Source organism: Pelodiscus sinensis, chromosome 2, assembly GCF_049634645.1.
Source record: "Pelodiscus sinensis isolate JC-2024 chromosome 2, ASM4963464v1, whole genome shotgun sequence".
NCBI lineage: Eukaryota > Metazoa > Chordata > Testudines > Trionychidae > Pelodiscus > Pelodiscus sinensis.
In genome coordinates this window covers 251,654,383-251,666,475 of record NC_134712.1, presented here as the reverse complement: position 1 = coordinate 251,666,475, position 12,093 = coordinate 251,654,383, and the positions used below count along the sequence as shown (strand labels likewise).

Genomic DNA, 12,093 nt, shown 5'->3' with positions numbered 1-12,093 from the left:
CTCCACCTAAAGGCTGCAGACCCAAACCCTGGAACAGAACAGCTTTGCTAAAACTAATTTTTATTATGGCCTTTTTGCCATTCAAGCGAGTATCAAGGCAGACACAAATGTAAAACTTTGTTCTTGTTTTATACACAGTTTTCTCCATGGAGAGGCTGTGAACTCAGGCAGTCTTTTTTGATTGTGACTAAGGGTGTTTCCCAATTCAAATGCATAAAGTATTATTAAATAAAAACAAAAGGGGTTGAGATCTCGGTCATTCAGAGAACAGATGGCCAGGCTTGAAATTACACAAATATAAAAAGTTGAAAAGGTGTTTACTTGCCAAGATCTGCATTCAAGCAGTATTGCAGAGGAGACCCCCAAAGTACATACAAATCACACCATTTTGCCAGTGACACCCATTGGCTAACCACTAACTGCTGCCATTTTCTTCTCTCTCATAAGCAGCTTGGGGGATCACCAGGCCTGGAAGATGCAGCTTGTACTGTCATTCCTAGATTCATTTGGTTCTACTCATTTTGTCAGTGCCTTGACTTCTCCCTTCAGCGTGTCTTCCTCATGCCCCACTGCTGTTTCCCCTGCCCCACTGCATGGCTATTTTTAGGGGTGCATCTTCCACAAGGTGGCCCCCAATTTAATCTTTGGGGGTACAACTACAAACAGAAAGCAACAGGAGTTGTTCTCCTGTATGAAAAAAGCTGCATGGCAGCATACAGTCCCTTTGCTGATGCTTTCCCTGCACAAACAATCCGGGGGAAGATTGCGCTTGGTGTTTTGGTTTAGACACATGCTACCTCAGCACATACAGGTTTAGGATAGTCAAGACAGAAGCAGACTGTGAGGGACTCCAAGAAGATCTCACCAAACTCAGTCATTGGGCAACAAAATGGCAAATGAAATTTCATGTGGATAAGTGTAAAGTAATGCACATCGGGAAAAATAACCCCAACTATACGTACAGTATGATGGGGGCTAATTTGGCTACGACAAATCAGGAAAGAGATCTTGGAGTTATCGTGGACAGTTCTCTGAAAACTTCCACACAGTGTGCAGCGGTGGTCAAAAAGGCAAATAGGATGCTAGGAATTATTAAGAAAGGGATAGAAAATAAGACCCAGAATATCTTACTGCCCCTGTATAAAATTATGGTACGCCCACATCTTGAATACTGTGTACAGATGTGGTCTCCTCACCTCAAAAAAGATATTTTGGCCTTGGAAAGGGTTCAGAAAAGGGCAACTAAAATGGTTAGGGGTTTGGAACGGGTCCCATATGAGGAGAGGTTAAAGCGACTGGGACTTTTCAGTTTAGAAAAGAGGAGACTGAGGGGGGATATGATAGAGGTCTAGAAAATCATGAGTGGTGTGGAGAGGGCCGATAAAGAAAAGTTATTTATTAGTTCCCTAAATAGAAGAACTAGAGGACACCAAATGAAATTAATGGGTAGCAGGTTTAAAACTAATAAAAGAAAGTTCTTCTTCACACAGCGTGTAGTCAACCTGTGGAACTCCTTGCCAGAGGAGGCTGTGAAGGCTAGGACTATAATAGAGTTTAAAGAGAAGCTAGATAATTTCATGGAGGTTAGGTCCATACAAGGCTATTAGCCAGGGGATAGAAATGGTGTCCTTGGCCTCTGTTTGTCAGAGGCTGGAGAGCGATGGCAAGAGACAAATCGCTTGATCATTGTCTTCGGTCCACTCTCTCTGGGGCACCAGGTGCTGGCCACTGTCGGTAGACAGGATACTGGGCTAGATGGACCTTTGGTGTGACCCAGTACGGCCGTTCTTATGTTCTTATGTAGGTTCTCGTGGGCTGCAGTTTCTCCTGAGGGGGAGGAACAGACACGCACTTGGGGTGTGTCTGTTTCCCGTCACCACAGTGCTGTTCTTAATGCCTATTCACTGGTCGGCCTTCAGCACCAGTGTTGATTCTCATGCCACGGTGCCCATCTTCAGTACCTCCCTGGGGTTGGGCGCAGTGTGAGAGTGACCCAGCTCCATGTGTGATCCTGTGGGGACTCCTGGGAGCGGATGCTCCTCCCAGACTGGTAGGGCTGCTCCCCAGTGTGGACACGCTGGGGTTTCAGGAGGATGAAGCTTTTCCGGCAGGCGGTGCAGTGGAAGGGCCGCTCCCTGGTGTGGATGTGCTGCTGGTGACAGTCAGATTGAAATACTTGCGGAAGCTCATCCCTGGCTGACTGCAGGTAAAAGGCCGCTCCTCTGTGTGGGTCCTCTGGTCCTGGGCATAGTGCTCCTTGCAGCCAAAGGCCTCAGGACACGGCATGGAGGCACAGGAGCTCGGGATCTGAAAGTATCAGTTACCGTAACGGTTACGTGCAGGCTCCTGGCCCCTCCCGGTGAGCCAGCTGCCGCACCGTGTATCAGAGCCCACAGTGTGAGGTGGCAGCTGGCTCCCTGAGAGCAGGGCCAGGAGCTGGAGCGGGGCTGGAAGCCAGCTTAAAAGAGACAGCAACGCAGGGCGGTAGCTGGCTCCCCAGGAGCGGGGCTGGCAGGCGGGAGCTTGTGTGCGCCGGCAGCCAGCTTAAAAACAGGCTTACAGCATGCACTGGCTTCCAGGGAGCCCACTGCTGCCCTGCCGACTTTGAAGTATAAAGCTTATACTCTAGAGCCCGCAGTGCAGCCGGCTCCGTGAGATTCAGCGGGGAGAGGGCTCCCTGTGTGCTCTGGCTGCTGGCCCTGCTCCCGGGGAGCTGGCTGCGCTGCAGCTTCTGCAGCATAAACTTTATACTCGGAGTCCGCAGTGTGTAACTGCTGAGATTTGTAGCGGTTACACAGTTACCGAATTCATTGCTTTTTCCCATCCCTAGTAGAGGCGCTCGCCCGTGGGGGTGCAGTGGGGGCTGCTGAGTTTGGACTGCTGTGCAAAGGCCTTGCTGCACTTGCAAAGCACCCTGCCCCCATCCCCTTAGGCTCATAGCTATTCAAACAACACATGGCCCCTGCAGCTAGTGCGGGGGTGGAGCAGGCAGGGAGCCTGCCTGAGAAGGCTGCTGGCCAGGAGTCAGGCGGGTAAGTCTCTCGGTCAGAGCCTGCCTCTGGCACCCCAATTCTCTGCTCGCTCCACCCCATATAACCCAAACCCTCTGCCACCCTCTTGCACCCCTATCCCCTGCCCAAGGTCACAACTCAAACCCCTGCACCCCAGTCCGCTGCCCCAGGTCTCAGCTGCCTCCTTCACCCAAACTCCCTCCCATACCCCAGACCCTCTCCGGCAAGCTCCCTTCTGCACCCAACCTGTCCCAGACCCCGCACCGCCTCCATTAATATCATAGAAGAGTGCAACCCATGACCACGTTCCAAATTCTTGGAGTGGCCCCCCCCATCAACAATTATTACTCACCCCTGCTCTAGGACTTCCCTAACAGGGCCCTCTTCTGATTTGATCCCAGCCCATCACCCACTGCAACAGAACAGAATCCAGCCCTGGATTTTGTTTTTTTAATTTCATTTATTTGGGCCAGAAGAAGCCACTGGGACTGCAGCCACTGGCTACATATGATAACCCCCCCCCCCCACAACTAAACATAGCAAATACAACAGCTTGGGCTGAGAGCTGTACCAGTGCCACCGAGACCCACTGGCCCGAACCCGAACAGCCCAGCTGGCTCCCAAACTCCACCGTTGTCCTCTCACAGCCAGCTAGTTTCTCCTTGGATCTCCCAGTTCTCCCCTCTAGACTCAGTAACCACCAGGCATGAGAATCCACCTTCCTCTTCACGGCAGCCAGAACAGTCAGGGAAATCTGCACCTAGCAGCTGGGGTTTCTCTCAGGGGCCCCCTCAGAAGAGGCGAGGGGCTGTACAGGTGGGGGGTGTGAGGAAGTCAGGACCAGACGCCAAGCTCAAGTTGGGGGGGGGGAGGCGCAGTCCCAGTTAGCAAAGCAGGGGAGAGAAGGGGGGGGCCTGCCAATCCCCCAGGGCTGCCACCCGCCAACACACCCACCCACCCTGAGGCAGCAGCACAGCCCCGGTCCCTGCTCCCCGCGTGGGCAGCCCTCACTGGGCCTGTACGTCTTGGCCCCTCCAGGTGGGGCTTCTCCAGTGGCCCAAACTCCGACCCCGCCGTGGGCTGGGCAGAGTCCAGGCATCACTGCTGGTGGGGGAGCCGTGGTTACAGGGGGGAGACTGAGCTCTGCCCCTCCCATCCCCATGTCCTCAGACCATGGGGCTGCCGCCAGCCAGAGAGCTGGGGCCCAAGCAAATGCAGGCAGGGACGGGCACTTGTCCCTATTCTAGGGCCCATGGACAAAGCATTGAGTCCACCGAGTCCCAGGAATCTGGGTCTGGAAACAGAGCAAAGCTCATAGTGGTCCTTGGACTCCTGGGCTGAGGTAAAACCGGGGGGTAGGCGGGGAAGCAGAGGTGGGGTGATAAGAAAAGGGGCTGAAGAGATTTTTAATGCAACGACATTTGCTTGATCTCATACAGTCAGTAACTTAGGGAGGGGGGTTTAAAAAATCTAAAATAACCAGTCCCTCTCCTGCTCCCAGTCGTTCATGTCCTCCTCGTTCCTCCTTTCCTGATGCCACTTGATGGCATTTTCACTCTGGAGTTTTCCCAAGCAGAGGCTGATTCCCCTCTGCCTGTCTCCATGGCACCACTGCTGCATTTTCACTCCAGGGAGAACACCCCTCCCCCTCCTGCCAGTGCCCCGGCTTCCCCTTTCAGGTCTGGGGACAGAAGGAAGCCCACGGGCGGGGTTTCCACCTCTCCTGCAAGGACCAGTCACAGAATCTGAAGGGCTGAAGCTCTCTCTAAACCAGGGACCTGTCAACTCCTCCTTTTGCCTTCCCTTCCGACTGACTAGTGTGGAAACTCCTCTGGCTACCACGTATCTTCCATCTTTACAACCAGGAGCCCAACTTCTGCTCCCTGTGCAGGGCACTGAGAAACCGCCAGCTGCCTTTGCTCTGCGCTGTGCAGACTCTGATGTTCCTTCAGGGATTCCTTGTACCGGAAGCTTTTCCCACATGTGCCACACGGATGTGGCCCTTCCCCGGCATGGACCTGTTGGTGTGTTTCCAGCTTACGCTTCCCCCTAAAGCTTTCCCCACCCTCCATGCAACACTGCAGCCCTTGTCCCGAGTTGTCACCCTGATGGCCAACAGGGCTGTTAGCAGCTGGGCAGCCCTGGGGGAGTCTCTCTTCCACATGGTTTCTTTGGTGCTTCATGAAGCTCCTTTTGAGCATGAAGCTCTTGCCGCACTTAGTGCACTGGAAGGGCCGCTCGCCGGTGTGCAGGCGCTGGTGGTTGAGCAGATACTCCTTGCGGCAGTAGCTCTTCTCGCACTGGGTGCACTTGTAGGGCCGCTCTCCTGTGTGGACCCGGTAGTGGTTGTTGAGCTTGGACTTCTCGCTGAAGCTGTTGTTGCACTGGCTGCACTTGTAGGGGCGCTCGCCGGTGTGGGTGCGGTAGTGGTTGGTCAGCTTGGACTGCTGGGTGAAGCTCTTCCCGCACTCGCTGCACTTGTAGGGCCGCTCACCGGTGTGCAGGCGCTGGTGCGAGATGAGCACGGCCTTCTGCCGGAAGCTCTTCTCACACAATGGGCACTGGAAGGGCCGCTCCCCCGTGTGCACGCGCTGGTGGTTCAGCAGATACACCTTGCGGCTGTAGCTCTTCTCGCACTCACTGCACTTGTAGGGCTTCTCCCCGCGGTGGATCATCTGGTGGCGCAGCAGTTCCGACTGGCAGTTGAAGCTCTTCTCGCACTCAGTGCACTTGTAGGGCCGGACCTTGGCGTGGCTCCGCAGGTGCTTCACGAAATTCCCCTTCAGCCGGAAGCTCTTCCCGCATTCGCTGCAGGCAAAGGGCTTCTCTCCCGGCTGCACAACAAAGCCCTTGAGCAGGCCAAAGCCTCGGTCGCACTGGGTGGATTTCTCCTCTCTGATAACGACAGGGTGAGCCAGCTGTGCACCTTCTCCCTGCTGTAGCCTCTGCAAAACCTCCTCTTCTGATTTCACCGACGACATCCCATGGGGCTCTAGTTTTTCCAGAAATCTCTCCTGTGGCTTCGTCTCTTCGCTCACTGTCCCACCACCTGCTAGAATACAGACAGCCAAGTGTTACTACTTTGATTTGGAAGGAAAGCTCCCAACACTAAGAGATTCTGTGCAGAAAAAACCTGACATTTTTTAATGGTCCAATGAACAATTTATTGTATGAACTCAACGGCCCTGAACTCGGGCTTGTTCTGGCTTGAAGTCTCATGAGCTAGATAGCACAATTGGGCTGGATGTCTTGACACATCTAGCCTAGACTCCTCCCGCATGACGGCACGACTGACGTTAATGGGCCTGAAACTGCTCTGGGTGTTGAGTAAACACCCCCCTGCAGATGGCATGGGGGTAGTGTGAAGAAGGAGCCCTGCTCTTCTGCACGCTCAAAGCTGAACGACAGGATCAACTGCCCGCATTGCGGGTGGGGAGCTGCGCATTTACAACGGGGTGATTAGACTGTAAGCTCTTTGGGGCGGAGATCATCTGTCCTGTGTTCCTGCAGCACCTAGCACAACGGGGCCCTGATCTAGTATTGCAATGCAAATAATAAACAATCCCTTTGGCCTTGTCTACACTAACCGGTGCCGTCAATCTACTTCAACTAGGCAAACAGAGTAGCTGAAGTTGACACACTCATCACGGTGGTAAGGTGGGCGGGGGCTGCTCTCCCGTCAATACTCCTCTCCCCCTGGTGGAGTACCGGCATCAACGGGAGTGCGCACGGAGAGCAATTTATCCAGTCTAAGCAGATGCAATAAAAATGATGGCTGGTGGATCTATCACTGATGCATCGATACCAGGTGTAGTGGAGACAGGGCCTTAGGGCCGGTAAAAAACCCCAGGGGTGGAAGAGCCTCTAGGAGCCACGGGTAGCTCCTCCACTCCTCTCCTTCGAGGCATTTCAATGCCGTTGGGGGCCCCATTCCCCCCCAGAGCCAGTGGGAGTTTTGCACACGCAAGACCTGCAGGAACAAGCCATTGCTCACCCATGCTGGAGCCTGTGAGAATTCTTCCTTCTTCCCCCAAGTCCTGCTCATCCCCTTCCTCTTGTTCGATCCAGGTTAAAGTGCCAGATGTGGAAACTGGTGATCACGTTAATAAGAAATAGAAGCAAATTAGTGTGTCTTCTTCTACCGACACCTGCTGACCTTTCTGTCAAAGGATTTGGGACTAGAGCTGTCTGGGATGGGCAGACAGTTGAGTAACGTTTTGCGCAGAGAAGGAAAAACAAATGAGAAATCACATCCAGACACAGGGGCTACGTCTAGACTGGCATGATTTTCCAGAAATGCTTTTAACGGAAAAGTTTTCCGTTAAAAGCATTTTCGGAACAGAGCGTCTAGATCGGCACGGACGCTTTTCCTCAAAAGCACTTTTTGCGAAAAAGCGTCTGTGCCAATCTAGACGCGCTTTTCCGCAAAAAAGCCCCGATTGCCATTTTCCCGATCGGGGCTTTTTTGCAGAAAACAAATCTGGGCTGTCTACACTGGCCCTTTTGCGCAAAAGTTCTGTGCAAAAGGACTTTTGCTCAACGGGAGCAGCATAGTATTTCCGCAAGAACACTGACAATCTTACATGAAATCGTCAGTGCTTTTGTGGAAAGTCAAGCGGCCAGTGTAGACAGCTGGCAAGTTTTTCCGGAAAAGTGGCTGATTTTCCGGAAAAACTTGCCAGTCTAGACATAGCCAGGCAGTTATACAAGCTGAGGGGCCACTTGCTGGTCCCTCCCCTCACTGAGTCCAAATTCTAACCCCCTGCTCACCTGTGCTGGGCTCCAGGGGAATTTCTCTGTCTAGGGAGCTCCCTGGATCCCAGGTATACGGCTCCTCTCCTCCTTCAGCCCGGGGCAGGATATTGGGGGTGGAAATGGCATGGCCTATTCATGCAGTAAGAGTTGAGGGGAAATGAGAACTTTATTCATATTCATATTCATCAGTTACTCATACATTATTTTCAGCCTGAGCTGAACAGAGGCCAAACAGGCATTGTTCAGGAACGCAGAGCTCTGCTAGGAAATGAATTCCCCACACCTCAGGAATATTGTTGCCTTTAGTCCCATACCATGCTCCTGCCACATCCCCTTTCCATCCTCTTGCCCTCAGTGTGTTCACTTCCGCCTGGGCAGAGTTTGGGATGAAAAGGGGGTGGGGCAGAAGCTGACGCAGGGCATGGTTGGCATGTAGGTTTTAAAGCGTAAATCCAGTGCGTGAAAACGCTGCGCCTGGCAGAGAATTTTAAGGCTTTCGGAGACTTCCAACAGCGGACGTACAGGTTTGTGATAGTTGGCGTAACTCACCTGCGCTGGGGTCACCAGGGACCTCTCTTTCCACCAGCCCGTCTTTCTCCTGGAGCCTTTCCTCTAGTCCTTCCAGAGATTCCTGCTCATCCCTGACCCACGGCTTCTCCCCTCGTTCAATGCGGGCCAGGATGTCTGGCTTAGACACAGCGTAGTCTGTTGGTAGCAGATGTTAAGGGAACATCACGGCCTATTTACAGTCATTGCAAATAATGTTACATGATTTCAGACCAGCTGCCCTTCTCTCGCTGTAGCTGGTGACGGATTTGTACTGGGGCCAATAACTAATAAGAATCTTGTAGGAAGATACCATTCATTGTGAAGAGCAGGAGTGCTCCCCAGCAGAAGAGCTGGGGAGTCACCTACAGCAGGGAAGTTGATATGCACAGTGGTATATTAACCCATGTTTGAGAACCTAAATTGGGACAAAGTCCACAGAGCCCCTGGATGGCCAGAGCCAGGGTTGAATGCTCAATGCTCTATTACCAGGAGACACTAAAGGAGAAGTTACTTCGCTTACAGCAACTTGAGTTCTTCGAGATGTCCTGTCCCTATGGGTGTACCCACCATAAGATGCAGGCATGCCCCTGTACTCTCAACCAGGGACAGCAAAGCAAGTCTGCAGGGGTGTACAGTTTGCACTTCATGCCCCCAAAAAGGCCATCAAAGGAGGCGGAGACTCATTACCACTCGCTTCCTCCTCTACTGGGAGGCAGAACCTCTGCAGCTGAGAGGAAGGAAGGTGGGAGGTGAAGTCGCACATAGGGACAACTCCTCTCAAAGAACTCAAGGTCCTATCAGGTAAGTAACCTCTCCTCCTTCGAGAGTGTGTCCCTACGGGTGCTCCACCAGGGGAGACTCCCAAGCAGTAACTTGACAAGGAGGCAAGTCCAAGTTGGTTCGCAGGACTGCGTCTCATTCTTACAGGTTGGCAAGATGCCCTAATGCCTGGGAAAGGCGGGAATGGCAGACCGGGCTGAAGTCCTACAGATTTCTGTTATGGGGCCATCTTTCAGCTGTGGACTGAGGTCCAGGGGGAATGAACTGTCACTTGATGCAGGGCCTGCGTCATACCACGTTCTAAACAGGCTGCAATGTAGCCCAAACCGCTAGACGGTGGAAACAGGGTGTTCCTTCCAAGGCCGGACTAAGGGGGGGCTAGCCAGGCAGCTGCCCAGGGTGCCAACCTATGAGGGGCACCTGGCTCCTAGTGGGCTGCAGGGGCCGTGTTAACCCCCGCAGCACCGGCCAGCAGCACCTTTCCCCCCGCGGCCGCAGGGCCCTGCATGGCCAGGCGCAGCCCGCCTCAGGCAGCCCCGGACTGCACGCTATTGGCGGTGGCCGGGCCGACTGGGCAGCGCATCTCTGTGCTGAGACCGGTCACTCAGTAGCGAGATAGATGACTCCCTGTGCTGTTAGCGGACTTCTCCGCATGCTGCTTCTCATGAGGTGACGGGCTGGAGTCTGGAATCAGATGGCGCGTGAGCCGTGCCCTTACAGCAGGGGTGGCGAATCATTTTTGACCAGGGACTACTTCAGAAATTTTTGAAGTGGCCTTGGGCCACCCCGGAAGGGGCGGGGCCAAGACACTTCCGTGCTTCCCCACCAACAGACCCCGATTGGTCTGGGCGCAGGGGAGCAGCAGCCTGGATCAACCTGCTTGGCAGGCCGTGGAGGCCTTTTTTGCCCGTCCGCCTTAGAGGAACAGGTCTGCTTAAAGGGGGATTTAGGAGGCGATCCTCGACAAGGGGAGGAAGCTGCTTCTTTTTGGTAGTCCGTGCCTCTCAAGGTGCTGCTGGAGGGGCCTGGGACATTGAAGCTGATGTACAAAAGACGACCCAGGCACCACTAGGGCTAGCGAGCATTTCATTAGAAGGAGATTCAGTTGAGCCTCTCTGTTTTCCTGAGACCAGCCTTTAAATCGTCAACAGCTCTCACACTTGGACAGGATGAGGGAGCCTCCGAGGCAGCTTGAATGCCTGTCGCTACGTGGAAAAGACCTGCGGCAGGTTTGGCAAGACTTACACCCCAGGATCCTATAGCATAATGCAGACTGCTAATGAACCAAAAGGGACCACGGGAAGAAAATGGGGGAGCCCGCATTCCAACACCACTTGAAAACTGAAAGCAGAAATGAAATAACCACGCACACAAAGCAAAAGTTAAGAATAAATCATGGTGCTAAGAAAGACGAGAAGCTCAGAGCCAGCAGAGATACAAGTGCTCCATTTCAAAGCGCAGACAACCGAGAAGAAAGTGAGTGGTAGCAGATCCATGTCCTCTTCTATGCCCTCGTTTGGAGGCACAAGGTGCCACTCCATGCAGAAGTGGGCCCGCAGACACTGCTTGGAGTCTCCAGTCAAGAGGGCATGGCATGCATGCATTCAATAGTGCAGCATCCAGGGACATATGCTCAAAGGACTAGTTGATGCAATGGTAGAACTGAGAATTTAATACACAGAGGTCTGATTTAACCACAGGATGGGGGTGATCTGGCTTTTTAAAGAAAAAGGATGGCCTTGAATTTTGGGCACTAGCCTGCTACTCAGCACACTTGGGTTCCACTTGTGGCTCTGCCACGGATTCCCCAAGTGACCTTGGTCAACTCACTTAAATAAGCTGAACCTGATCCAAAGCCCTAGGAAGTCAATGGGAGACTTTCCATATGCTTCAAAAGGTTTAGGGAAACTAAATGTTAGAATAAAAGAGGCATCACAGCTATAAACAGGCTCCTCGCCTATTCTGCAGCGTGTAACTAAAAGGGTTACCTGCAGCTAGGGAACACTGGACCAGATCTACATCTGCAATTTCCAATTTGTTTTACATAGGACGGTGTGTGGGACGAGCTGCCTATTGTAAACTCTCTGGAAGCAGTGAGCCACTGGAAAGCAAAGGAAATGGAGAATAAGTTGTAATTGGAACCAGAGTAGGGGCTGATTCTAATCCAAGTGGAAACCGATCCTTACCCAGAGAGATGAGGGTCTCATAGTTCCCCTTCATCACATTCTTGTAAAGCTCTTTCTGCCATTCCTCCAAGTTCTCCCACTCCTGCTCGCTGAAATAGACTGAGATGTCATCAAATGTCACGGGCACCTGGAATCACAAGGGTTACAATAAGGCCACTGAAGTGAACCGACTTCTAGCAGCTTTGAAGAGCCTTACGACAGAAAATGTAACTTGCGCTGAGCTCTTACACGCACCAAGTCTGGAGCAGTAATTGTCGCGGAAACTCTGAAAAGTCAGAATTCAGCAAGAAAATGTGTCCTGAACGGTACAGAGCTCTCTTCCTCTCCTCCCACTGACTACACAGAGCTTTTGCTGATGGTCTGTGAAGAGCACATGGTGCTGGTTCTTAACTAGATTTCCAAACAGTGTTTCCAAACTGCATCAGAGGTGATACATACGTACACTATGGCTGTGTCTACACTGGCATGAATTTCCAGAAATGCTTAAAACAGAATAGTTTTCGTTATAAGTATTTCCGGAAAAAGAGCGTCTACATTGGCAGGCTGCTTTTCTGGAAAAGCCCTTTTTCCGGAAAAGCATCTGTGGCCAATGTAGACGCGGTTTTCCGGAAAAGAGCCCTGATTGTCATTTTCGTGATCAGGGCTTTTTTCCGGAAAAGACTACTGGGCTGTCTACACTGGCCCTTTTCCGGATCAGTGTTCCGGAATAAGGACTTATGCCCGAGCGGGAGCAGCGTAGCTTTTCCGAAATAGCGGCTGATTTTGTATAGTAGAGTGTCGTTGCTTTTCCGGAAATTCAAGGGCCAGTGTAG

General features: G+C 52.5%; 1 protein-coding gene across 1 annotated transcript in view; it reads right to left on the bottom strand.

Annotated features, from left to right (window-relative positions):
- Positions 1 to 12,093, bottom strand: part of LOC102457744 (uncharacterized) — a 45,397-nt gene that overhangs the window by 31,945 nt on the left and 1,359 nt on the right. Inside the window, exons 3-8 of the mRNA XM_075919838.1 lie at positions 11,282 to 11,408; positions 8,316 to 8,471; positions 7,782 to 7,895; positions 7,006 to 7,101; positions 4,848 to 6,063; positions 2,161 to 2,299 (exon numbers count right to left, since the gene is read on the bottom strand). Coding sequence (XP_075775953.1) covers positions 2,161 to 2,299; positions 4,848 to 6,063; positions 7,006 to 7,101; positions 7,782 to 7,895; positions 8,316 to 8,471; positions 11,282 to 11,408 — 1,848 coding nt within the window. The remainder of the gene's footprint in view (positions 1 to 2,160; positions 2,300 to 4,847; positions 6,064 to 7,005; positions 7,102 to 7,781; positions 7,896 to 8,315; positions 8,472 to 11,281; positions 11,409 to 12,093) is intronic.